Source organism: Fulmarus glacialis, unplaced genomic scaffold (assembly GCF_000690835.1).
Source record: "Fulmarus glacialis isolate BGI_N327 unplaced genomic scaffold, ASM69083v1 scaffold6807, whole genome shotgun sequence".
Taxonomy (NCBI): Eukaryota; Metazoa; Chordata; class Aves; order Procellariiformes; family Procellariidae; genus Fulmarus; species Fulmarus glacialis.
Genome location: NW_009221311.1, coordinates 44,011 through 71,772, shown reverse-complemented (window position 1 = coordinate 71,772; position 27,762 = coordinate 44,011). Strand labels below are relative to the sequence as shown.

Sequence of the window (27,762 nt, the reverse complement as noted above, 5' to 3'; positions counted from 1 at the left end):
CCAACCATGCCCCGGAGAGCTGGGCGCAGTGGGGGTTAAGGATGGTGCCCAGCCTACGTCCTGCCCTCCTCCTCCTCCTCCTCCTGCAGGTAAGATGCTTTTAAGTCCTATTCTCCTAGAAGGGCTCTTCTGCCTTCCTCCCCACCACCCCTCCGCGCCCTGCACCGCTTGCTTTCTCCGCAATGACTTTTCCATTTCTTTGAAGGAAGGGAAAAGCAAAAGGAGAAACCGCTACACAAAGGGCCCTCGGGAGGATTCCTCCAGTGGAAGCACCGGGGCTTGGCAAGAGCTGGCGATGCCCAAAAACTAGCGGGGAGGGGGCTGGAGTCAGTGAAAGGATCATTAAAGGGGGGGAGACTTGCAGCCAGGTCCTCCCGAGCACAGCTCAGCTCCCCGCCTCGCACCTCCCAGTGAAACCAGCTGCCACCAGTTTCCCTTAGGCTGCTGGGAGGGGGTGGCCGCTCTGGGGGTGTGATGGATGGGAACAACAAAAATGCAATGCCTAATGGTACCCCCCTTAATTGATTTTCTAAAGGAACCTCTCCTTTTCCCCCCAGCCGCAAAGCACAAGACTTTCCTCTCTAAATTGCTCGCTGTGGAACTGTAGCCACCGCTAATTTTGCAGCTCTGCACAAAATGCAAATGCGTTGTCAGAAGCAATATTCCTCCTCCCCGAGGGCTCATCGAGAAAGGAAATGTTCCCAGCCCAAAGCGTGTTTAAATCCCAAACCCTGGGGAAACGAGGACATGAAAACATTTCCAGTGAAATCCTGAACATTATTTGAATAAACCTATGTAGGCAGTTAAACAAAATGATCAGGTTTTTGATTAAACCTCTGTATCAAGAGGGTTAAAAGGAAAAAAATTGCCTGGCTCTCTGCAAAACGCTGTCTCAGTGGCCCAGTTGTGACTGCAGACTTAAAACGGCAGAAAAAGCGGAGGGTCAGCCCTCCCCGTTAGCACCATTGCGGTTCGTACCCCACGGGCTGGTTTCTCACCGTTCATCGCCAGCGGTAAGAGCAGGGAGGAGTATTTAGCTGCACCTTTGGGATAGGAAAGTTCTCACCTAAGCAATGAGAAGAGCTGATATGCACCAGGTGACCTCCTTGCCAAGTTGGTTTTGCTTTTAAAAGCTCCTCTGCTGAGCAGCCGCTTTCTCCTGTAACTGCACATCCCTAACCCTCTTGTATAGGAGCTCTTGCGGTTATATTCCCCAGTTCAGGTTTTGTTTGGTCCTGTAACTGCACATCCCTAACCCTCTTGCGGTTATTCCCCAGTTCAGGTTTTGTTTGGTTCCGATGTAAGAAATGAAGATGAGACAGGGCAGGATCTCTTCCCCCCAGCCCAGGTCCTCCTTGGCCAATATGTGGGGACACCGTTGGCAAAGCCGCAGACCTGGTGCAATAGGGGCAGGGTCTGAGATGGGCACAGCCAAGCGAGCATGACAGCTCCCGATAGCTGCTGTGTGAGCAAAAAGTGGTCAGAAAAAAAAGCCCAAAGGTGCTGAGACACAGCTCCCATCCTCTGCTAAACCTCCTCAGGCTTGGGAGTTTCCCTAGCCATCCCTAGGTTTTCCCCCAGGATGGTGAAGACAGGAGGCCAAATCCTCAAAAAGCTTCCAGAGTTTGAGAGCAAAACCACCCCTATGCTGGGGCTGGGACCAGGAGGGGGGTCACGAAAACCAGCCCAAGCAAAGAGAAGTCTCTCCCAGCCAGCTCCAAAAAGAAACACCCAATCTACAAAACACCCCTTTGCAGTCAAACTATCTATTTTTTCTTATAAATATATGCATTCAAAATTCAGACCCTTTTCCAGCACAATCCCAACCCTCTCCTGGGGACAGCATGGGCTAAAGGACCATGAAACTCCAGCCTTAAGTGAGTACGTCCCTGCAGCCAGGCGTACCCACAGCGGCGTCCAGCCTGCGAGAGCAGAGACCTGCAGCAGTCCAGCTGCAACGGAGAGCTCAGCAGGGACGAATCTCCCCTGCTTGCGCAAATTTTGCAGCCTGCAGATCGCTGGGCTGGCACAGCTAAGGTGTTCCTCATGCATCTGGCCGGCAGCTCCAGTTTAGCATCAATTTGTCCACCTTGCCTTGCTGAGTAGACATCCCTCAGGGGGTCGGACAGACAGACCAGGAGACAGGCAGCCAAACTTGCTGCAAAATGCTTTCTTGTACCTTGCAAGTCATTTACACAAACTAAACAAGTGGTTAAAAAGAAACAGTTCACCTGCAGCTTTGTCAGGAACTGATGACATTTCTGGGGCTGATAAAACTGTTTGCAAAAGCATTTTATGAAAAAACAGAGTTTGGTGCTGGGGGTGGGGTAGTTTCCCCTCTCCCTTGATCAGCTCCAGCAGCAATAAGCCCCAAAACCAGCCCCCTACCCCTTCGCTGCTCAAATCCTTCCATAAGACGCAGAGCTGCAGTAGCAGGACATGCTGACCCTGGGGATCTCTTCCAGTCCTCGCTTTCCTTAAAAGCCGGCGTTGATTCATGTGTTGTTTCAGTGTGTATGAAATCATCCCCGTGGTTTCGCATCTCCAGTGAAGAAGTGAATGGAAATGGCACAGCCTGTTCCCAGAATAGCTGCTCTATCGCCATAGGATGAATATATAGAAATACGATGAGCATAGCCTGCACAGCCGGCTGAACCCTGCCCTGAAATATAGCTCTGCTCACCAGAAATCCTGCACAGGGCTGGCCCAGAAGTTTGTTATGAACGACAAGCTCAAGCTGAGGTCCGAGTCTGCAGCATTTAGAGAGGCTGCATCTGTGGTTTTATCTGGGAGAGCAGTATTTGGACCCAAAGGAAAGCACAAATCATTAGCACGGGGTTCCCTCACCAAACAGAGCCCAGGAGCCTTTGTCCAAAGCTTGAGAGCTGTCACTCACGAGCGGGTGGCTCTTTCTGAAGATGGTTAACATACCCAGAGGCCCATCTGCTGTTTTTCCTTTTTTCCCTTACTGTATTTTGAGCTAATAGAAGAGACCCTCCTTCTCTGCAGGGTGTCCTGCTTTATCAGTGAGTCACCCACCCAGAAGCAATCGCCTCCATTCAGATGGCAGAGGGCAAAGGGTGTTGGTCTTTTGCAGATCATAGTCCCTCTTTCACCCTGAAATCCTGTACTATTCGCCCTGGAAAGGCAATGGCAGATGTAGCTTTGGTGTGGCCAAGCTTTCCCTAGCTGTGAATGCAGATAAACTGGAGGAAAATGATGGGTGAATTAAATGGTGGATGTTCAGCCCAGGGTATGACCCTAAAAAGGTGATGGGTGAAGGAAGAGGCTTAGGGCAGCCGAGATGCGGGTCTTGGGAGGCAGCTGGGGAAAACAAATCTCCCAGCCCAAAAGGAAAATATCTGTGAATGCACACAGGTCCCACATGTACAATCTGCAGGAGAGTTTCATACAACCACCTTAGAAAAACAGCCCTCCCGTGCACTTGTGTCCATCGCTCCAACTCTTCTTTAGCAGCCTTTGCTCTAGCAAATCCAGATGCCATAGGATGCTTTGATTCATGCAGTGTCCCCTTCCCCAGCTTGTTTGTGCCTTTAGCTTCCGCTATCCGAATGCCATTATTCTTTTTTCACCTGTCCCCAAAAATCCATGCCCCTTTTGATAGATAAATGAAGTCAGAATTATTTATGAGAGAGACCAGAGCTTAATCCAGGAAAACCTTTAATTGCTCATAAATCAGGTTTTACAGGGCATTCATTTAGCCCTGATTGATATTCTTTTGTTAGGGTCTGCATCCAGCACGCTCAGAGAGAGACTCCAAACAGAATAAATACTCACACCAAAGCCTCTGTCTGCACAGCGATGGGGACTGGCCCTCTAATATGGCTAAATTCATAACTTCACAGATTTTAATGCCAGATGGAGGCATTCTTGCTCCCTGCTCTTCCCCCCGAATAACATCAGCCACAGAAAATCCCCCTGTGGTTCTTGCTTGGAGCCTCGGTCTGCTGCCTGCGCTTTGCCTCGATGCTTTGACGCTAGCAGGGCTTCTGATGTGGATTTGTATGAAAGCAAGTGAAGGAGCACCGGGGTGCTTGTTAATAAAGTGGGGGTCTCGGAGAAACCTTGAACTCAGGGGGTGGGAAAGCAGGTGACCGTCAGGGCTAAGGCAAGGGGTTGGAAGGGGGGGGTTCATGGGCCAGATGCTCCCTGGGGGTTTCATTCATGGCTTGGACTGGGGATGGGACTTCTCCAAGTGAAAGCCCTCAAGGTGGAGGTGGTAAGAAGCTCACCAGCTGCAGAAGACGGTGCCTGGAAGTCAGAGGAGACAAGGGTAAAGAGATCCCCCACAGTGGAGTGAAGGCAGGGGACAGGGAGGGCTGGGCAGCGGGGGCTGGAGGCACCATGGCCACCTCCAAGCACATTTGAGGGGGCAGCTCTTTCTGTCAGGCTTTTCAAGGCCACCTCCAGCCTACGGCAAGACGTGCTGCTCCGCGCCCTCCCTTCCCGCGCCGCTGATGTTGCTCTGCCGTCCGAGGTTGGCATCCAGCTCCTTTAACTCTCACTGTATTTAACACCCAAAGTCTGGCACCTTTTCCTGCAGGCTTGGGGCCAAGAGCAGACTTGATCCCAGCCTGACACCCCGGGGAATCTCAGCAAAGGTTCAGGGCAGAGAGACTGTGCTCGGCCTTTCCCCTGCCCGTGTGTCCCAGGAGGTCTTTCTTCTTCCACACCAAGTGTCTCAGGGGGCAGCAAGCTCAGCCAAGCTGGGGAGCAGAACCAAGGGGTGAGAAAGGTCCCTAGAGCAAGGACCACTCCAGGGTGGCTGGTGTTGACCACCCCTCCAGGGGGCTCTCAGTGGCCATCACCATCCATCAGTCCCGCTGACCTCTCCAGCTTTGTGCAAAGCCACTGGCTCGCACTGCTTCATCCTGCTAATTGCTCCACTCTCCAATTACAGCCCCGTAGGCAGTGGAAAACCCAAGCCCCATCTTAGATTGCTAATTAGGCTACGAGCCATCTATCGCTGTTCTGAGCTGTCAGCCCTTCCTGTCACACAGATCCGATCTTGTTTGAGGCAATAAGATATCAAGGGGGGACAGCCTGTCTCTGGGTAGTACGGGACAGGGGGGTTGATGTTTGTCTCAGATGTGAATATATTAATTAATATCTGTGGATTGCTTTGGAGAGGAAAAGCACTGCAGGGGGACATTAATTCCTAATTGTTACTAATCGAATTTTGCTGCTAGGTCAGTGGCAGGTCAGAGGGATTGATGCTCCGTGTGTGTGTGTGTAATTTTGCTGCTCACACCCATACCAGCAGTGAGACCCCCCAGCCTCCTCGTGCCGAAGAGCTGACACCATCTCAGCCTGCTGCACCGCATCTGCTGGCCCAGGGGACCGGCCACCCCATGCCCCTTGTGGGCTCCAAAAAACCCATCGGATCATGGCATCGCATCAGGGCACGGCTGGTGGGTCCGGATAGGAGCAACCTGCCCCACGTGGTGCAGCACAACCTGAGTGACCTTAGGCGAGCGGTACTCGGTGCCTCAGTTTCCCTTCTGGGACAGCCTTGACTCGGTGGGTGGTGGGACACCGACTGCAGCTGGTGTTTGCCATGTGTGGCATGCAGTAAACACCAGAGAAGCATCAAGTTTTGGTGTCTGAGCCGTGCAGTGAGGACTGGTGGGGGCTGGCTGATCCTGCTGCGGGAAATGTGGGGGTGAGAGGACGGAGCGTGCTGCTCCGTGAGGTCCGAGGTTAACCCAGCGCCATCGACATCTGCTGCGATGCCTCCCCAAGTGTAAAACAGAGACGTTGGCAGAGCCTGGAAGGGAGCTGGGTGGATGCTGAGGCAACAGTGGAGACGTCGGTGGCTCCTTATGGAAGAGAAGCTGCTATCAGTGTGGGGCCTCATAGGGCCCGTGCAGCTCCCAGCAGAACCATCATCTCCGTGGGAACAACTCCCCAGGCTGACCGGGACCACTGTGCAAAGTGGCTGCTTCTAGAAAAGCAGATTGATTTTCTTTCCCCGTGCAGCTGAACGCTCAGCTGAAGCTCTCCAGGATTTTGGCAGCCTGAGAGAGGTCACAGAGCTGTTCTTCACCGCAGAGCACAATTTGCCATAGCCTATGTCAAAGCAGGGCCAGAAGGGCAGAGGGACACGGCCCCTCTCTGGCCTGAGCACGACCCACTGCCGTTTTGGGGCTGTTGAGGTATGTTTGGCTCCAGCCTGGCCAGGCCAGGACCTGCTGGGCACCATGTGGCATCTTACGGCAGCAATGCTCTGGCAGGCGAAGCTCTTCAAGGACGGAGCTTTGACCTAGTCTCTCTGCAAAGCCTGGGGAGGGGTTGAAGTAGCCCGCACAGGACAAAACATAGAAGAGAGCCCGAGTGTCAGGGTACCAGATCAGGATGCTTTTGGCTTGTGCAAATCCACCTGGAGCTGCCACCTTCCCCAGCTTATCCCCCTCGAGCTGGGGCTGACGGGAGTGGGAAAAAACCTCTGCCTCTGTTGAGAGCATTGGCCATATTGCAAGACTCAGAGCCTGGTAAAAAAGCTGTTAGGGTTTGTTGTGTTTTGGGGAACCTTTTTTTTTCCTGCTTTCTTCCTTCTGTAGTGGTTTCAGCTCATTTACAAAGCCTGCAAAGAGCCAGAGACTGCACTCCATCCATACCCCCCTCTAGCTGTAGCTTGGTCCATGTTGCTGCTGAGTGCCAAGACCTCTCCCTGTGTCTGGAAGGAGCACGGGCACTGCCAGGCTGGAGCAGGCTGCGATTAGGAGAAACACATCCAATTAACACTTGAGAGCCTGTTCAGGTAGGCAAACCAGCCCGGTCCCTTTTGGGAGGAACTCTTTTGTCCCAGCTGCCCATGCAAAGAGCCACCACATCTGGTGGGCACCAGCTGCGGGCATCAATGCAGAGGGGAGCTGACCCCGCAACACCCCGCTTACCCCATGTCTGGAGTTTGGGTGGTCTCAGCCTTTGGCAAAGAGACCCATGAGGTTCCCGGCTCCTGCAGGACCAGCACAAGGGGAGCCCCACACAGCACCCGCTCTCGGGGCAGGGTTTAGCTGCCGGATCCCCTGTGCCATCTGGAGCAGTCATAACAAGGAAGCTATTCTCAGCTCCATTTATACGTCTGCCTGACATCTCTTTTGCTGTCAAAACCAGCTTCCCAAAGCAGTAAATAGTTGTTTGGAAAAGAGCAAGTGGGTGCTGAGCTTGTCTCCGTGTCTGAATAAATCCTGCTAATGCTTTGGTAAGGCGCAGGGTGGGTGCGCCAGCAAGAGCAGCCTGTGTTTATATGGCTAAAGGACAAGAGGAGGACCATCTCCTCCCTACCCAGAGCAGTTTTGAAGGTAAATGGCACTTGGGAAGGGAGATCAGGAGCTAGGGACCAGCCTGGCCGGTGGGGAGGGCAGAGGTTGTTCATTGTGTTGGCTCAGCACAGGACGGTGTCCGAGCCCACCGCCCTGGGGAGCTGGGAGCTTGTGGGCAAGCAGAGGAGGCTGCAGCCTTTCCTGCCTCCAGGCTCAGGTTTGAGCTCAGGTTTTGGAGTTATGCCTCATCCACCGTTGGCATCCGTCCCCTGAGCAGAGGGGATCAGCCCATGTCACCCTCTCTGAGCTGGAGGGGAAAATGGGCAGCTGCTCTGGTAGAAATCTGTGTGTTTTGCAAAACAGCAGGTTCCCTCCTTCCCCCATCCGCCTCCCTGGTGAGCCTTGGGTCTAACACCCCAGCCCCCTGCCGTCTTCCTCTTGCAATTGCCTTCCTCGGTTTTAGTGTCCCCAAACTCCTGCAAAGACACCATAATTCAGAAGCAGCTTTTCCAAAATAGCTCCCCATGTAGACGGAGTTGATGGTTTTCACTTCCAGCGGAGCTGCAGAGCTGCCCGGGAGCTGCTTTGGAGAAGGGACAGGATAGATCCTGGTCAATGCTTTCCAATGCAATGGGAATGGCAGTGCTTGCAGACAAGCCCTTCTCCTGAAAAAAGGCTTTAGCCAGACCCGGTTGACTGTGGATCAAATCTCCTTAAGGACGTGTATTAACATCTTCCCACTGACAGCTTACAAGGCTGTGATTTTAATAGGGTATTGAAAATTCGTGTCAGGCTCATCATGTTTCCCTTGTCTGCTCTCAGGATGCAAAGATGCTAAAACTAAAAGCGTTGATTAAATTGCTAAATAGCAGAAGCTCCGTGGCCTGGCAGGGGCTGTGCAGGGCTGCAGTATGGTTTGCTGAGGGGGATATTTGGGGCAGGAGAGGATCGGTGGGTGGGAAACAAAGCAGAGAGCATCAGTCTCATGACCCCAGGCTGGATAAGCCCAGCTCCTCTGGGCTGGGAAACCTGTCCTGCAAATGGGTACATGTCCAGCTTTGGGGGTGGCATCCACCGAGACATGGACAAGCTCAGATCTGACCCACCTGCTGCCATGTCCAAGGAGGGATCGGGGGCTGGGGAAGCGGCATATTGCACGTATAACCCTGCCTGTGATCTGCTCTCTCCCCGTGCAGGCGTTTCTCCTCTGGGATAGCCCAGTTGCAGCCTCCATCCAAGAGCAGTACTGCGAGAGCCTGCCGCCTGTCACAAACCACACGGGTGAGTGCCCTGCGTCCCCAGCCCACCCTAGCCATCCCCAGGGGACTCCGGTGGCAGGGATGGCTGGAAGAGGGGGTTGAGGGGTATCTCTGGGCTGATCTGCAGCTGCCCGGCTCCTTTTCGGGGTGAGGTGGGATGTGCTGAGGCTGCGTTGCAGCCCCGTGCTGGCTGCTGCAGCAGCCTCTTTGCAGGGTGGCAGCTGAGGCAGGTAGAAGATGCAGAGCTCAGGAGAGTTAAAAATAGGGAAAATAAATGTCTGTTGAGCTGAGCTTGAGGCGGAGGTGAGCAAAGAGACATCTGCCCTGTCCCTGCACCCGCGCTGCCCATTCTCTGCCATGCCCAGGGACACCAGGACCTTCGTCCCCTATGTCCACCCCCCTGCCATCCCCCTGCCCAGGAGGGGAGGTTGTGACTTTCTGTGGAGACCACGTCACCAATGCAGTGTGGCCACCATGTGCTCAGGGCTCAGCCATCCTCCGTCCCCCAGTGCTCCTAGATGTGTGCCATTGAGCTCTCTGGGAGACCACCAGCCACAAGTTGCTTCTGGGGACGTGGCCATGGCCAGGGCTGGCTCAGCCGAGCTGGGTGAGACCAGCAGGGTCATGGGCAGCTCACTCCTACTCAGCACCCGTACATAGGTTTGCACCCAACCGGGTCAGGCCCAAGATGTGTTTGTGCCAAAACTGGCTTTTAGCCTATATTCAAGACGTGACTTGGATGTCACCTCAGCAGTGGCAGGTCTGGTTCAGTGACAGGTTTTGGGGGAGGAAAGGTGGCTGAGGGAGAGGAGAGGAGCTCACAGGGATGAAGAGAAAAGTCCTCCCCAGCTCAGGGACGATGCAGAGTTGGTTTTCCCATGATTGAATGAAGACCAGAGCAGGCACCAAGCAATTGCCTGGCTCGCCCTGGTCCCTGCTGCTCGGAGCAGCTCTCTCCATCAGGAGAGACAGATGGCCGTGGAGGCCCAGGGCTGACGGATGGCTGCCCGCCACCCGGCTCCCATTAACAGCAGCATTAAAAACTCCTTCTTAAAAAATTACAGCTTGGCACCGGCTGATTCAGTGCCTGGCCGAGCCCAGGCCACCGTGGCCCTGCAAGGAGCATCTCCAGAGCATCCCCAGCCCAAGAGATGGAGGCAGAAAGCCGAGGCAGAGCAAGGCTGCCAGTGGAAATGGAAATGCCTGTGGGTCTCTGGCCTGGGCACGGTGCAGATAAGAAACGTGATCATCACTCATGTGCTTTGCTCCCTGAAGATTTCATCCCTCTGCTTGGCAACGTGGTTGTCCTTGGCCATGTTAGGCTGTGATAAATGACATTTGTTTTTCTTCTTACTCACCTCCCCTGGTGCAACATGTGTCCAGCTCTGTGGGCTCTGACCCACAGAAGCACCAGCCAAGCACTGCAGGGCCCTCTTGCCACGCACGGGCCGGCGGGTGGCATGACCCAGGGCAGCAGGCAGGTCCCAGAGCCTCCTCGTGCCCAGCTCATGGACTTTCCCACCCACTGGAATCTCCTGAGCCCAGGGGAGAGGGCAGAGAGGGGAGAGAATTTCTGCCATGGCTTTGCTGATGGAGATGCCCTGCAATCGCCACCACCCTCAAGCAGTGGGTGCTGCTTTCTGCAAGGATTGGGCTTTGCTGAGTAGGGATTAGCAGGAATCCAAGCAGGATTTAGTGCACCTGAGTGCCCAACACCCTGGGACAGGGGAGCACAACATGTCAGGCTTCAGATTCGCAAAATCTCCAGCGCCTCCACGCATCCGACCTGTCACCCCCGAGTAACCCATCAATGTGGGATGGGGCTGGCGCATGTGAGAGCCGCTTCCAGCTTGAGGAGGGGGCTTAGAACAAGAGGTAGAAATGAAACTAGTAATTGTCTTATGTCTGCTGCTTGGTAAGTGGAGCTCAGCGCCAGCCCTCATCCTTGGGGTCCATTTAAGCCCTGCCTGATTCAGGCAGCGATTCCTAGGGAGGGATATTTACAAAACTGGAAACTTTGTTTCAAGGCTGTTTAACACGGAGAGTTGTTACGATGACGCTAATGAGAATTTCAGCAAGGCCCTGAGACTTAATTTGTTAATGTTTGCATAACCCTTGGGAAATGGCACATGCCGATAACACGAGCCCAGCGGTCCTCCAGCGCGCGGCTCAGCAGGGCATCAGTTGGATGCACAGAGGGGCCCTGCCTCATGCCCGTGTGCAGCATCCCTCCTCCCAAAAATAGCCCGCCGTGGGCTCTCCTCCTCTCTCGGGTCATCAGTCCCTTCATTATTTAATCTCACACTTTTTAATGAGGATGCATGGCTGGACAGTGATACCACCAGGGTGCCAGCACTCTCCGAGGCGCATGCACTGAGCTGGAAAGGTCTCTGCTCACAGGAGCGTGGTGGAGACAGATCCGGGGTGATGCTCACCAGGCTCATGGGGTGCAGGCATTACAAGCAAACCCTCGTCCCAGGAAGCGGAGGAGCTGAGCCCCACAGAGCTCCCTTGTCCTGCCCTCTTATCAGCACTGATTTACCCGTCTTCCTCTAAGCACACTGTCCCCAGCGCAGGGCGATATCCCTTGGCATTCAGGCTCCCTGCACAGGTGTGATGGTTCAACCTGATATTTTAGGTATGCGTCAAAAATACCTCTCAGTGAGCCCCTGATTCTGGTCAGTGCTGGGCCACATGGGCATCCACACACAATTGGCCACTCCATCAGAAAGGCTGCTTTCCTCCGTAGCAGTGAATATTTTCTCCTCCAGACAGAAATCATATCAGGCTGGACTTGAGGTCAACGTGGTGCATTAGGAAAGTCGGGTCAGCTACACCCCCCAACCATCTGGAAAGCAAGAAATTCCCAGATTAGGCTTGAAAAGGAATGCAGTGAGGGTCAGCATCCCTTGCCCAGGGTGAATAGGTGCCTGTCCCAAGGGCTCCCAGCCTACAGATTGCCTCAGACCGTGAATTTGTCTTCCTGATGATTTCAGCTCCCCGGGGTCTGTGCGCAGCTGCTTCTCGCCTCGCCCTGCCACGAAGCCCGTCAGCGAGGGGCAAGGTCATTTCACCCCTCGGGGCAAAGCATCCCCCTGCAGCTGCAGGACCGCTTCCCATCGTGGCACTTCCCTGGGGAAGGAAGGAGGATCTGAGCAGATGGGAAAGCCTCTTCCTAATTAATAGATGAGGCTTTTCCAAAGCAGCCCAGCAGAAAGCACTCGAGCGGAGCGAGCTCAGAGCGCTCACGGGGTTGTTTTGCTGTTCGTAGCATTCAAGCTTGGATCAGCCCAAGGAGTTGGCACCCAATTGCTCATAGCCCCGGCTGGTCCTGGCTGCACGATTCACTCCTTTAAGCTGTTAAACTGTTAGCACAATGAATTGTTATCCTCGATCCCGTGTGTGGGCTCAGGAGAGAGAGGGGAGCACAGCTGATTCCTTCCCAGGGAAGAAGTGTTTTCTGCCACTGCAAGTTCACCTAAAGCAAAGGAAAATGACACCAAAGTTAGGCAGAACTGAATAGAAATGTCTTTTTTTTTTTTACCGGACTTTTTTCAAGGAGGGGAAGGGAGCGTAGCTTTGCATTTAAATAAAGCGAATCAAGTTAGTCCAGATATAGCAGAAGCCTGTGGCTGAGAAGCACAGGAGAGCAGCGAGCGATGAGAGCATTTCCTTCGTGGGCACTTTATCAGACAGGTTTGGAAACACGTTTCACAGCGGGTGATATTTTGACCAAGAGACTTTCCACCCCCTCCAGCTCAGCTCCCCAAACGGCTGACGCTGCTCCAGCAGTCCCTTCTCGTGCCGCTGCTGTTTCATTCACTCACTGACTCCCCTGGGAGAGATTGGAATTTAAATTCGTAAAGGTCAAATTAACAACATCAGCACCTCTTTTCCCTTCAGCCTCATTGGCATCTCTCCCACCAAGGCAGAAATACTAATAAAGGAGCTGAGCAGGGGCTAAAGAGGCAGCAATGAGTCCTGGCAGGGACTTAGCACCGAGGGAGAGCAGTGATGCTGCAGCAGGTTTGGGAACCAAAAAATGTGAACTCACCTATATGGAAAATCATAGTGGTTTAAGTGTATACTCGTATCGATAAAGCCATTCTGCTCCATCATCTAGGAAACAGGGATGTCAATAGAAACTTGCTCATATTCATAGATTTTATTGTAGTGGAGGAGGGAAGGAGGTGGTGAGGTTTTCTGGTAGGAAACAGTGTCCTGGCACATCTCAGCGTGAGCGGCAGCTACAGCAGTTAAACTGTACTTTGGACTGGATGCAGTAAAATCATTGCCAGCTACTCTGTTCAGCTGTAGCCAAACTAGAAGTCTTTGCTAGGAAAACTCTGCCAGCGAGGGATTATGCTTCCTTGCTCACCCACCAGCAAAGCCCAGCCAAAACCAGGGAATAAAGCACTTGCTGCTACCCTTGGTAATAACGCAACTCCAACCACTCTATGGGTCATACCAGGAGACTAAGATATGTCCCAGACCCAACCCAGTACATTATATATTCAATAAATATATATCCTCCACAGAAGCTGTACATGGATCAGTCTTAAGTGACGACATTGAGCAGATGCATCAAATACCGATGGCAGAAGCTAGGTTTGATGCCTGCTGTTTATTCTTGTCTAGAATAGCCACAAAGACCCAAGGGGACAGTTAAAGATGGTGAATAGCAACGAGCTGAAAATTCATTACAGACACTTTGCTATCATAATGCTTAATTAGCCTGTGTAATTATTTTACATTGAGGAACATGGAACTTGAATGCTTGGGAGGATTGCTGGGGATTTTTTAAGGACTGGACTCTTACAAGGATAAACAGAAACACCCAATACCACCGAAAGCAGTGCTGGAGGTACGGCGTGAGCAAGGATCTAAGTATTTTGAGACAACCACAGTTGCTCCCAGCCATATTGAGTACCCAATGACTCAGAGGGAAGGCAAGCAGCTCCATCACCCCAATTTCAACCCCATGTTAACATAAATTGTCCCCCAGTGCCATTTCTCTCAATGCCTCAAGGTGTTACTCAAGCATTTAGCACCTGAGTGGCTCCGCGGCTGGGATTAAGCCACCCCTCCTTGGCACATCACTACCTTGAAATAACAGCATCCCCCCAAAGGTCCTTGCTTTGGGGCAATAAGGTGTGAAATGGCTCCTTCCGCTCCGCCAGTGTGGTGGAGCTGCCCGGTAGGGACAAACAACCTTCTGTGCGCTGACTTGAGTATATTTTGATTAGATGTGGAGCTGAAGCCCTGATTACAAAATGCAAATGCTGCAGCGCGGCACCCTTAAGGAGCCAGAGGCTTCAGCCTGCTCAAGAGGCAGCAGCAGCAACGCAGTCACCGAGGACATCAGGGATGGACAGAGATAATTGTGGTTGAGTAAGAGCTCAGGACAGGTAGAGATATGACCCTTCAGCTGTTACTCAGCCTCCTGAGACACCTTAGGTAAATAACCCCATCACTCCCAACCATGGGAATGAGCCTGCGATTCAGATTTCCATCATCTCTCCTGGCCCCTTTGCATTGCACAAGGGGAGAAAGGCTTCACCCTTCGAGCAGCCGTAGCATCGCTGGGGGCCCAGCAGCAAGCTAGGATGCTGCGCTGGTGCATAGCTTTGCCCAGTGTGAGATGAGGACATGTTTACCAGCACGGTTATATCAGCACAACCTTTGCTTTAGTCCTCTTCATGCCATCCTAGCAATGGTTTGATGGTACAATAACACTTCAGACTTCCTGGCATCAGCTCAAGAGCACCGTGGCCACACGTCTGGTGGCGCTGGCCCAGGATAAACATGCTCCATCCTCTTTAAATTTGCTCAAAATCTTTTGGCAGATCAGCTGGAACTGGAGAGCTTTACCCCGCCAAGCTTCACATGGCTGCGTGGCTTTAGCTTGGAGCCATCTCAGGGGCCTCTGCGAGTGCTGGAAGCAGGCTGGAGAAGGATGTTTTATATAAACAGCAGCGATATTGCTATAGCTATCCTGAGACAGTTATTGTGATATAGTTGTCTCAGTGTAAGTCCCTGGAGAGGCACTTTTTTCCTTCAGAAGAAAGGAAATGCTTGGTATTGCTTCAAAGCAGCACAACCCGAAGGAAATAGGGTGAGAAGGGATTTGAGTGACTCCCCCCGAGCCACATTCCCCATCTCAAAGCAGGACCAGCTCCTTCCTATCCCAAATGCCGTTCTTCTTTGTGGGAGAGAGATTCAATCCCAGTCAGGGGGATTGGGTGCAGGTAGGAAATTCATTGACCTTTCCTGCTGTAAAGACCGAAACCATCTGTGCAGCCAATGATGAGAGAGCAGTGAGAAAGCTGGAGCAGACATCTGCAGAACCTGGGAGAATAATCCTCCTGCAAATAAGGATGGGCCGCAAAGCAGATATGAAAGCATTTAGCACTGATACATATCATTTCCATGCTAAACAGCATTCTAAATGCTGGGAGCCGCGTGCCACTGGGGAGCAGCTGGAGCAGAGGGTCATGCTGGGCAAACAGGACATCGCAGCCCTCATGGCACTCTTCGTCTTCACTGTTTTACTTAACCCTTCCCCAGCAGGAGATTTTTTTTCTCTTCCCTATATGCTGGAGAGAGCAGAAAGAGCAGCATCTCCTTTCTGCAGCTTTTCTTCATCGAGCATTTCTCAGTGTGCGCCTGGGAAAAATATTACAGCCACCCACTAGATTAAAATCTGGTGGGACAGACCTCAAAATGCTGCCTACAGCGGTGCTGGGGCGAAGCCTGCTGTGCACAGGGTGAAGTCCCAGGAGCCTCCTGCAGCCTGGCTGAGCCTGACCTCTGCTCACCCGACTGCAGCCCCCAAGCCCAAACACCATCTCACACCACAACCCTGACCCATGGGACGAGGAGGGGGCTGAGCTCCTGGTGATGCTGCTCCACCTTCACCCCGCATCCCTGCCGCGGTGGGACTGCAAGACCCATCCACTCGGTTTGTCATCTGGTGGGTGTCCATAGCACTTTAATGGGAGTGCCAAGCAGCATTAAATCAAATACCTTGGAGAAATGTGGAGATATTAAATCCAGACTTGAGCAGACGTATAACAGAACGGTGCCACCTTTGTCTGACCACATCATTTCCATGAATCTATCTTGGTTTTGGTTACTAATGGCATTGCTGTGGTTTTGTTTTAACTGATGGAGAGTACCGTTGCTGCCGTTCTCTGGCTTTGCTGACTTTTAATTACTGAGTCTTCCTGCTTGCCCTCTCTGAGCAGTCTGCGTCTGTGCCCCAGCACAGCCCCTGGGATGCAGGAGGGAAACTGAGGCATAAGGAGATGAGGAGAAAATGGAATTTGTGCTCAGCCCCACCGGTCACAGGGAGGGTTTTCGATGACTGCATGACCTGCTCTGGACATCAGCACTGTGCAAGCCCCATTTTTCTGTGCTGGGTTATTCCAAGTGAAGCTTTTCCTATTCCAGATATTCAGGCAGCTTCTCATCTGGGTGGATTCCCAGGTAGCAAACAGGGAGAGCACTTGCAATTTAACTTTGTTCTTAGTTGAAGCAATTACCTGTTGTCTTTTCTCTACCTGGATGAATATTATAATAAAATTTTAAACAGGGACTTCATTTTCTGTGACCCTCTATTTCTCTGTCAAATTTGGGTCAAAACAACTAAGGAGCTCAGCAGATGCTAATGGATGCAGATAAGCACAAACATGCACACTACACGTGATTAAATGCACCTTGTTTCCTAAGAAATACAGGCTTAAAAGAGTTAACTTAAAGTGAAGGTTGCCGCAGCAACCATACACATTAGCAAAGCTTAAAGCAAAGGTCATCGTTAAAATTAATTTCTCACTACAAGCTATGGAAGGCAGAAGGTAATGCTCACCACACTCTGATGCTTCCCCAGCTCACACGCTTGGAAGTTGTTTTCCCTTGCGAAGATGTTTGAAGAAAACCCTCCTTTTCTTTGCACTGAAAATTTGCTCTGAGAACATCCCAAGAAACCACGCAGCCAATTTTTCAGATAATCAATGAAAACAAATATTCCCCCATGAAAACCTTCATCATATTAATAACACAGTATTTTACTTTTTTTTGTTCGGTCACTCTTTAGCCGAGTCTATCCATAGGAAGTTTCAGGAGATATTCAAATAACAACTATCCAGTCCGGGTGGAGAGGAAACGCTGTGTTCTCGCACCCAGAGAGCTGTGAATTGGGGTGTTTTGTCTTAGGAAATGGCAATGCCTGTCTCTGCACCGGCAGCACAAACATCTCTGGTACCCAGGAGTGGTTTGCACTGAACTCTGCCCCTTCCAGGGTCTGCTGCCCATCCACCTGCTGCCTGTCGAGGATTGTATTAAATGGATATTACAGCGTTGTGCTTCCTACCTCACTTTGAGATGTAGCTAGGACATATTTAGCTACCGTACATGTTGTTCTAAATATACACAAATTATACATAAAAAAGCCTGCAATCTGGCCTACCTAATGCCTACGTTAGCACGCTTGTGTAGCTGGGAAAAGCACACAAGTCCTGTTTGAAATCTGAAATAGCAGCAGCAGTCTTGGAGTGTTCTTCCCGGGAAAGGCAGGAAGAGACCAACGGGAACGGCTAGGAAGGAGATCTTGCAGCCAAGAGGCGTGAGACTGTTGGAGGGGCTCTGAGCGTCCCACCAGCACCAGGCTGGAGTCACCACTGGGAAAGAGAAAATTTGGCTTATTGCTGACTGTTGTGGGGCTGGATGCCAAAGACATGGTTGAAGAAAGGAGCAGGGCTGGAAGACCAGAGCCAGGGAACCCCAAGGTGACTTGGGAAGCCAGGTCAGAAAACCAGGCTTGTGCCAGAACTGGGCTTAACCTAGGTGCTCAGACAGGACCAGGGCAATAGTCATGGCCAGGATGGATCAACCAACCCTTGGGGACTCTTGGCACAGACCCCATTTAATGTCTGCCATGAGGCTCTTCTGGGGACTGAGCCTGCAGCGACCCATCAGCTCAGCGAGGACTGCAGCCCCAGGTCTCTGGGCAAACCTTGACCCTTCAACAGCCTGGAGGTGGCCCACGGTGGCCCACAGACCTCCACTAACCCTTTACCCTTTTTCCTTGCAGGTCCCCAGTGCAACGCCTCAGTAGACCTGATCGGCACGTGCTGGCCCCGGAGTGCAGTGGGACAGCTGGTAGCTCGCCCCTGCCCTGAATATTTCTATGGCGTGCGGTACAACACCACGAGTAAGATGAGCAGCACTGGTGGGGACATGGATGAGGGATGGGGGAGTTCAGAGAGCCACGTGGGGCTGTAGGGGCACGAGTGACAATACATCTCCGGGTACAGAGCTCGTTGGGGGGCCCTGTGGGATCTGTCAACCAAAAAAGAAAAAAGCCCAAATTTCAGGGAGGGTGGTTTTGCAGCAGCAGCTTTATAAGCAGGTCCTCCTGGATGTGCCCCTGTGAAGGGGGAGAGGGCTGATGTCCCCATCTTGGGGACAGGGGAAGAGGAGTGAGCCTGTTGGAGGTGGCACAGAGGTCTGCAACTACCAGCTGAGCAAGGACTGGGGGACCTTGCGCTCATCCCCTCCCGGCACGGGTGACTGCACTGTCACTGCCAATGACATGCTGGGAGCAGGAGACGAAGCGAAGGCACTTGAAAAGTGCCCAAAGCCATTCCTACCACACAGTTGAGTTTCTGACCACCCAAGTGCTGCTTTTGATGAAAGAAACATCTTGCTTTCCACAGAAAACATCCATTTTTTCCATCCCACATGTTTTTGCAGCAGTGGAAGATTGCATGCATACAGCTCCTGCTTTGTGGTGCCTCTCATGCCGTTGCAGGAGTCTCTTTGCATTAATCCATACTTGTGCCTGTCTAAAAGCCATTCCCATCCCATCGCCTTGATGAGGCTCACGGTCTCTCCTGTTAATGGCAGAAGCCCAGCATCGCCCCAGTGCTGGCATCACCCCGCTGCTGATGCTAATCAGAGACTGCTCCGAGGCTGTCGTGGCTGTTCCTTCGCAATTAGCCTTCCCGCTCGCTGTCCTTGTTGGGAGGCGAAAAAAGCTCCTAATGCAGGGAGAGAAGTGAAAACTTCACACCGCCGTTGCAGCAGCGCTCGCAGGATGGCATGTGATCGCTCGAGCAAACGGCGCAGCGGAGGGAAAAGAAGAGTCGAACTCGTGCTGCTCCCACTGCATTTGGGTGGTGGGAGGTGTCGGGGTCCCCCAGTGCCGAGGGGCAGAGCTGGTGCAGACCCAAAGCCCTTAAGCGGGTCTGAAATGTTCCAAGGGTTTTGGTTCTGCAATTGCAACCAAGGCAGCATCTGAGCTGGCTTCAAAGCAAAAAGATGCCACCGGCTTGATGCCAGTGACCCCCGCATTAGTGTCATCAGGTCACATCTTTGTGCCCATCCCCACGCACCGTTAACCCTTCGACGTGCACCCTCTCTTTCAGATAATGGCTACAGGGAGTGCCTCGCTAACGGGAGCTGGGCAGCGCGGGTCAACTATTCCCAGTGCCAGGAGATCCTCAGCGAAGAGGTAGGACCTCGGTAGCCCCTCGGCTGGGCTCTTGGCAGGAGGGTGAGGGACAGAAAATGGAGTTTTGAAGGGCAACAGCATCCAGATCAGGAATGGCCCAAGGGAGCTGTGGGGACGTGGAGCAGCATCCCAGATATAAGGTTGCATGCAGCATATATGAGCCCCTTCTTGATTTGCATTTTCATTCCCTGCCAAAAATAAAGCCATGCCTGTTTCCTTCCCTGTTAAAAATCCAAGCAGATTTGCAGTGTGAGGTCTCCTGGCCCCATGGCCATGGCCACTGGGTGCAGATCAGTATGCCCTCCAGCCTATCGCCCTCCCCCAGCTCCCTCCTGACACAAGCGCTCAGTGCAAACCCCGTCCCTCCCCGCTGGCAATGAAATAAAGGAGATGTTTAGGAAGCTGAAAGAGATAAAAAAATGGGGACCAAGAATCACAAGCCCCTGAGTAGGTCAAGCCACCCCTCCGAGCAGAGGAGAAGAGATATGGGCTGTTCATTTGCAGTTAATACCACCTCTGGTATTTAAGATGCTGATGTCTCTTGCCAGGAATGGTTTTCTCACTCAGTTAATTGCTAATTCACAGGTTGGATGCATGCCTAACAGCAGGAGCAATCAATTAATTTAATTATCACTCACACCTTCCTGAGATCCCCTGCTCCCTCTGCCCAAATTCATCCCAGCCTCTCAGCTGCCCCCAGGGCAACAGGGAATGAACTGAGACATCAGATGGCACGTTGCCCACGAGCTCGGCTGAATTACAGCAGGATTTCCCCAGACGATGGGTTGGGGATGTCCCAGGGCTGAGCAGGGGTGATGTAGGGGCAGCTACCTGGCATGGGTGGGTGTGAAAAGCCTGAGCCCTTTGCAGGGCCAGGTTGGTGCTCTCCTGTCCACGTTAGCCCCATCCCACCAGCCGCGTCCCCCTCCAGCCCCATCATCTCCACCGTCCTGCACCGGCTGGGCTCCAGTTGCTTTCTGAAAAAGGGCCCAAAATTTGCGGTGCAGCTCTCAGAGGTGATGTGGTGGAGGAGGTGGGTTTGCGGTGGGACCTGGGGTTGCTGCTGACCCCCTCCCCATCTCCCCCCACCAGAAGAAGAGCAAGCTGCACTACCACATTGCTGTCATCATCAACTACCTGGGGCACTGCGTCTCGCTGGGGGCCCTCCTGTTGCTTTCTGAAAAAGGGCCCAAAATTTGCGGTGCAGCTCTCAGAGGTGATGTGGTGGAGGAGGTGGGTTTGCGGTGGGACCTGGGGTTGCTGCTGACCCCCTCCCCATCTCCCCCCACCAGAAGAAGAGCAAGCTGCACTACCACATTGCTGTCATCATCAACTACCTGGGGCACTGCGTCTCGCTGGGGGCCCTCCTCGTGGCCTTCGTCCTCTTCATGCGCCTGCGGTGAGTGACCTGACCCGCTGCTGTGCTCCTGCTGGGGGGACGAGCCCGGGGAGGTCACCCCACGGCCCTTGGGCTGGGGACGTACCCGGCCCCTGTGTTTTGCCATATCCTCCCCCATGGCCATTGCTTTCCAGTCTGGAGGGATCATGCCTATCTCAGGGTTATTTTCCTCCTGCTGCTTTTTTAAAGCACTGGGTTATGGAGGCAGAGGGTCCTCCGTGGTGCCTTCCACCTCCTGGCCTTGGTTCTGTCCACCTCACCTAGGGCATGGCCCCAGCAGGTCACCCTCGGGGGCCCAGCAAAGACATTCAGCTCCACAAACAGCCCTCTCACAGTGTGGCCAGCCCCCAGACACCCACCATGCTGATGGTCCCTTGTCCCCTCTTCCTCAGGAGCATCCGGTGCCTGAGGAACATCATCCACTGGAACCTGATCACAGCCTTCATCCTACGCAATGCCACGTGGTTCGTGGTGCAGCTCACGATGAACCCCGAGGTGCACGAGAGCAATGTGGTAGGTGCAGCTCTGCCAGGCACCTGGCCTGAGCCTGGTCCTGAGCGGCTGGGGTGTGTGGGGAGCTTGAGGATCCTAGATATGAGGCCACTAAAGCAACTTGAGGGCCCAAATAGGGCTGCGTGGTGGTTGGTAGACAACCCAGGCTTATGAGAAATGTGGGTTCAGTTGCTCTGCTGGGGTCTGTGTTGCTCTGTGCACCAGTTTCACCACTGTAACACAGAGCTCTGCTCTTCACCCTCCATGTCTCCTCCTAACGTCCTTGGCAGGTCTGGTGCCGCTTGGTCACTGCCGCCTACAACTACTTCCACGTCACCAACTTTTTCTGGATGTTCGGCGAGGGCTGCTACCTGCACACGGCCATCGTGCTCACCTACTCCACAGACAAGCTCCGCAAGTGGATGTTCATCTGCATCGGCTGGTGTAAGTACCGGGATTTCCCCTTCACCCATCGGGTACCCAGGGTTTTAGTGGGGTGATGCCCACCTCCATCCTCTGCTCCAGCTCTTCTTGTACCCAAATACCTGCAAAAAGGCTGCCAGGAGCAGGGGAACGGGATTTGCATGGCCATATCATCTCACCCTGCGGTTTGCCCTGTGTGAGAAAAATCCCTGTTACAGCGTAATTTTGTGGCAGCTTTGCATCCCTGAGACCCATCTGTCTGTTCATCTGCAGGTATCCCCTTTCCCATCATCGTCGCCTGGGCCATTGGGAAGCTGTACTACGACAACGAAAAGTGAGCCCCCATTCTCCTTCCTATCCCAATACCCCAGAGATCAGTTGTGCCAGGGGCTGTGGCAGGCACGGATCCCGCCTGGAAGGGCTGACACGAGGCAGGGTACATGGAAAGGGAGGAGGACAAAAAGATAATATTCTTCCGTTCTTTCTTTTATCCCACCTTGAGGCTTTCTGCCGCAGGAGCCCTGCCTGCAGCCGCCTGCTGCTGCATTTTTCTCTTCAAAGGGCAAATGAGATTTTTTTTTTTAAGGGGGAAAAAGGCAAGATTAAGGCAGAGCTCCTACAATGTGTTTGCTAAATGGAGCTGGGATTTAATCTACCAGCAGAGATATAAGCTACCACCACCTGAGCCATTTTCACAGAGACTTGCTAATCGAGGACTTAACAGGCACCGAAGAGTTCATCACGCGGACTGGGAAGTTAAAAGGAGCCCGTTTAGATGAATGGCAGCTTGTCTTGTTTTTTGGTGCTCGTTTTGCCCCCCTGACTTCAGCAGCCCTGTGCTACACATGCAGACACAGCACTGATTTAAGAAAACCCAACAAGGTGCTCCCAGGACACGCATACACCTGTGTGAGCTCCTGCAGGGTTTGCTGGGGACAGAGCCAACCCGGACCTGTGTGCGTGTAAGGTTGTCCCTGCTCGTCCTACAATAACCAGTTCCCACAGGGCCCATAAACACCCTCACAAGCTCCCATGCACCTCCGTATACTGGGTTCCCTGTGAAGCTATTCTATAGTAGCTACAGCAGTTTAAGTTGTAGTGCTTTCACCCCATGGACAGTGACTTACAGAGATTGTGCAAGGACAGGAGTAAATCCAGGTCACTCACACTGCGGGCTTGTCCCCGACACCAGATGTTCTGAAAGGAGGTTGTAGCGAGGTGGGGGTCGGTCTCTTCTCCCAAGTAACCAGCGATAGGACGAGAGGAAATGGCCTCAAGTTGCGCCAGGGGAGGTTTAGACTGGACATTAGGAAAAACTTCTTCCCTGAAAGAGTGGTCAGGCCTTGGAACAGGCTGCCCAGGGAAGTGGTGGAGTCCCCATCCCTGGAAGTATTTAAAAGACGTGTAGATGAGGCGCTTGGGGACATGGTTTAGTGGGCATGGGGGTGTTGGGTTGACGGTTGGACTCGATGCTCTTAGAGGTCTTTTCCAACCTTAATGATTCTATGATGCTATGTCCCTGACACCATTTGTCCTTGCCTTGCAGGTGCTGGTTTGGGAAGCGAGCGGGAGTTTATACCGACTACATTTACCAAGGCCCCATGATCTTGGTGCTTCTGGTAAGAGCAAAGCTTGCTAAATACAGAGTCCTTCTCGTCTGCACGTGGGTGAACAGGGTCTCACCCCCTCCTTCAGCATCGCCCCGCTGCAGCTGGCATGCTGCCCCGCAGCAGCAATGCCGCTCGCCCTGCAAGCCCAGCTCCCTGCACCCAAACTGCACCTTGAGCAAATTTGGGCACCTAACCCACAATGAGAAATAGCATGCATGGATCCGGCTGGCTTGGGATGGGCTAGAAAGGGAGCCTGGAGACCTCACTCCGATAGGGATGCTCCCATCGGCAGACTCTCACATGCATCAGTAAGTCCCTCCATCCCTGCCCTGACACTATTTGGGTGCAGGTGGGTGCTGTGCCAAGCATTCGCAGCAGCCTGGGGACCTCAACCCCATTCCCTGATTCCATATCGCTTCGCTCCTGGCCCTTGGCTGAGCAGTGATGCTTGAACGAGGGTTCACATGGACCATAATTTGCTGGGACTTTGTCCTTTTGGGAAGGGACAAAGCGGGGAAGAGGTGGCAAGTCACAAGCAGCAGTTCCAGGGTCCAACCTGTGTTTGTAGGGGGAAAACTGTGCACAAGGTCCCACAGCTTTTCCTTCCTCCTTGCCCAACGCTGAGAAAACCCGGCACCAAGCGGCCTCGCTGAATAATTGAGCCTGCTTCTTATTTCCCAGCCCGTCAGGTTGCCAGGCCACTTGTAATTTGTGTCAGTTGTGCTCAGCTCCCAGTGCTGCCTTCCCGTGCCCCCATTAGCCATTCAGCAGCCGGGAGAGCGGCCAAGCAGCTCCTTACTGTGATGGCAGCCACTCTCCCAAAATCCCTTCGGACACCTTACATTCCTCCTCCCCCTCGAACTTCTTCACCTTCAGCCCTTTCTCTAATGCTTGCCCTTCCTCGCCAATTCCTTGCCCTTCCTGCACTGCTGCCCCGCTCCCTTGAACAAACTCCCAAATCTTATTGCTAAAGAGCTTTAAAAGTTATAAATGCAGATGTCCTGTTCCGGTGCGTGGAAGGCAATAGATCAGGTTCAAGAGGAAACATTCCCATTTCCCCTGACACAGCCTGTTGCCTTTGCTGAGGAAATGGGAGGAAAGGTTTGGGGAGCAGACACTAACCAGGTGCCCTCTTCCTTCCAGATCAACTTCATCTTTCTGTTCAACATCGTCCGAATCCTCATGACAAAGCTCCGAGCTTCAACCACATCAGAGACAATCCAGTACAGGTAAGAGCGTGAGGGACCCTGCAGAAAGCAGACCTAGAAACTGTGTTAGTGTGATTAGGGGGGATAGGAACAGCCTCATCAGCCCAAGTATCAAGGGGATAGGAGCATGGAGAGACATCTAAGACCACCTCAAACACTTTTTGGAGACACGTGCCAGTTGCATCTGGAGTTGTTGAAAAATCCTGGCCGGTGAGAGCTTTGTGATGGAGAATGTGGATGGCTGGATCTGCCTTTGAAGGGAGCTGTTGGGAGCCGAGTCTCTTTGCAAAACCTTGTTCTGGTGGGACCTGATCAGCTCACCAGCCTTGGAGCTGCAAATCCTGGCACGGAGGTGAGAATTAAATCGCCGCTTGGCAGCAAAGCAAAGGGCAAGGAAGGAGTAATGAATCGATGCCACCCCAAACACCTCCTCGTGAAGCCCAAGGAGAAGACAATGCTCTCGGCAGCATGCGGCAGGAAGATTAACCCTTGCCTGCTGCAGAATATTTTGCAGACAACTTGGGAGATGCATGGTCAGAGCAGCTCTCCGAAGTACCTGGAACAGGAGATTGGTCTTTATCAATGCTTCTCTCTGGATAATTTTCTGGGCAGGAACCAGGGAATCTCGCTGTGTGCTGGGTCAAGAGAAGCAGGTTTGGGTTGGAGGGTGACTTTTTCAGCTGAGAATGGAAAAAGTCAGATGCTGTCATTGGGAAATGCCAGCTTTCCTCATCACGGAGTATTGAGCTGGGATGAACGATTCAGCTTAGGGTGAGCAAAGATGAAGGTTATTGAAATAGGCTGGCTGGCCTCAGTCAGCAAGTTTGAGAGACTTTTGGTTTTCCAGTATTTTCCTGATTTTGGCAGGGAAGGTTTTTCACCTTTGGGCAGAAGAACATTTTCATTTCCCAGAAACATTTTGTGGGACAGGAAAACTTGGAGAGTTTGGTAGATTATAAACTGTGCAGTCCTGCTTAAACCAGGCAAGGGACAGCCCCGGAGGACTCCTGCTCACCTTAGACAATGGCTTTTGGTAAAAAGCCAATGGATCCCCTGCTACTACGGCTGCTCCCCTGGGGAAGCTACACCAGTGCATGTGCTGTCCCGTGGTTTGCCAGCCTGAAGATGCTGATGTCCTCAGTTATTTCCAGCTCCTCCGTGCCATCTGCCACTTTGGTCAGTGGCTGTGGGTTTCCTCCAGGTCAGCGATGCAGCCCAGGTCCCAGGCCCCATCCCTGCCCAGAGCTGCCAGGGATGACTTTTCCCGTTTTCAGCTAATGTTGGAATCTGTCCATTAACAGGATTTTTAAGCAAAAAGTGTTGGCTTGGCATTGTTCTTGTCCCCTAATCCAAACAAATGAGATGCCAAGCCCCGATCCTTCCTCTTGTATCAGCACCATTACTTTTCACAAACCACTCTTGTAATCTCATCAAGAAAAGAGATCAAATTAATTAGCTGATACAGGTTTTTCATAAACCCATGTTGAAGGATGTGAATTATTTTACTGTCCTTAATTCCTTTTTAATCGAGCTTTAGATCAGCCAAGCGATCATTTCACGCCAGCTCAAGGTCAGGCCTCCACTATCCGCTGCCCTTTTCTGGATGGAGAAACCACAGAAGGTGCCCAATGCTCAAATCAGCCCAGTCACTTGGGGATCCCATCGGAAAACAGCCCAACTCTGCTCTGTCCTCCCCCAGTCACTGGTCTGCCCAGACCCAGCCAGACCAGTCCCAGCCATGCTGGTGCTGGGAGTGGGATGGGGAGAGTCCTCATGCCCAGGGCTGCACTGCAGCAGCTCTGATCCATGTTTTCTCCCCAGGAAAGCAGTCAAGGCCACGCTGGTGCTGCTGCCCTTGCTGGGAATCACCTACATGCTCTTCTTTGTCAACCCAGGGGAGGATGAGATCTCCAGGATAGTCTTCATCTACTTCAACTCCTTTCTGGAGTCCTTCCAGGTATGGTCCTCAGCATTAGCTTCCACCCCAGTCCCCCCACCAAGGAATGTGGAGGAGCCTGTCCTGGCTGATGCCTCACCCCGCTTCTGCCCCCTCCCAAAACCAGACATCCCCAAACCCCAGGGTTGCTCCAAAGCTCCTGAGCCTGGGGGTTCCTGCTGGCCGTAGCTCCACAGTGACTCTGCTGCTTGTCTCCTTCCAGGGTTTCTTCGTCTCTGTCTTCTACTGCTTCCTGAACAGCGAGGTAAGCACCGGGGACTGGGGGTGCTCGGGGGGGTCTACACCCTTCCTTGCAAGCAGATGCAAGCTCAGCCCAAGGCTCTGCCCCTGCACAGGGCTTGGAGGGTGCTGGCACCCAGTTCCCCAGCTGAAGGCATTTGCTGATCAGAGTCGGTGCTTTACCTCCAGGAATGGCTACGGTCGGTCTCCTCCTTTGGAGGAGGAAAATTCACCACCGAGAACACATGCTCTGGGGTGCACCCATGTCATTTGGTGCAGCAGAAGAGCCAAGGGTCCCCCCATCCCTGGGAAACCCTTCCCAGGGTGATCCCAATACACACGCACGTACCCGGCACACGGACGAGGGCACCTCCTGGGCTCTGACCCAAAACGCAGACAGCAGAAAGCAAAAGAGGTGAGAGTAGAGGCCGATCCTGGGGCCAATAATTTGGGCAGCTCTTTCCTCTGCCTCCTCCCAAATGCTCTTGCACCTTTCCTGGCTCAGGAGAGTTTGCTCCAGACAAATTTGCTTTGTTACCAAATCATATATAATTGATGCAGGAGGAAAAGGGACTGGACCAGGGCTAGCAGGTGACCCAGGAGCATATCACACCATGCCATTCATGGTCCTTCATCTCTCGATCCCAGCTGGGCTGGCTGGGGATTTCAGTGTTCACCCAACTGCACCGTCTCAGCCCCCTGCGCCCAGTGCCCATCTCCCAGAGCCATCCCACGCTGCAGTCGATGAAAAGGCACTTCTTCGCTATTTACCTGCCACAGAAAGCTGTTATAGGGCGAATTAATGTTGAAGAAATGCCACTAGCATGAACCAGACAAGCCATAAAACCTTCCTGACTGTTGCTCGCACCTCTCCCAGCCCCTTGCAGCATCCAATGCAGCATGTAAGGTGCTGGCTCTCCTGCAGAGCCCCTGCTCGGATTTATTTCTCCCTCTTGTTTCCATGTTGTGCTTAGAGGCACCGTCGGTCGGGTTCATCTCTCTTCACAGCTGCAAGGGCCGCGTTTCACCGGCACCGCATCAAACAAGGCGGGGTGCCCTGGGAGGTGACAGGGGCTCCCGGGACCCTCCCTGCCCCCGGGGAGCTGAGCAGGGTTTTGGTAGCATTTTTGGTTGGAAGACTGAGGATGAGGATGGCTGGTGCTTCTGAACAACTTCGGACAGCTGCGTGGTGACTAAATGTCCCCTCCTCTGTCTCACACCACCAGGTCCGATCAGCTGTACGGAAGCGGTGGCACCGATGGCAGGACAAGCACTCCATCCGTGCCCGCGTGGCTCGGGCCATGTCCATCCCCACCTCCCCGACCCGTGTCAGCTTCCACAGCATCAAGCAGTCCACGGCTGTCTGAGCCGGGAGCGAGCTGCCGTACGGGATGGG

The 27,762-nt window shown here is 53.0% G+C and overlaps 1 protein-coding gene across 1 annotated transcript; it reads left to right on the top strand.

Moving 5' to 3' along the window:
* Nucleotides 1-10: 10 nt before the first annotated feature.
* On the top strand, nt 11-27,756 carry CRHR1 (corticotropin releasing hormone receptor 1). Its single transcript, XM_009581064.1, has 13 exons — nt 11-89; nt 8,483-8,567; nt 17,637-17,756; nt 18,973-19,058; nt 20,351-20,457; nt 20,850-20,970; nt 21,240-21,393; nt 21,646-21,706; nt 22,919-22,991; nt 24,126-24,211; nt 26,012-26,147; nt 26,350-26,391; nt 27,593-27,756. The coding sequence occupies exons 1-13, from the start codon at nt 42-44 to the stop codon at nt 27,731-27,733; spliced, it is 1,260 nt and encodes a 419-aa protein (XP_009579359.1). The 5' UTR covers nt 11-41; the 3' UTR covers nt 27,734-27,756.
* Nucleotides 27,757-27,762: the final 6 nt, after the last annotated feature.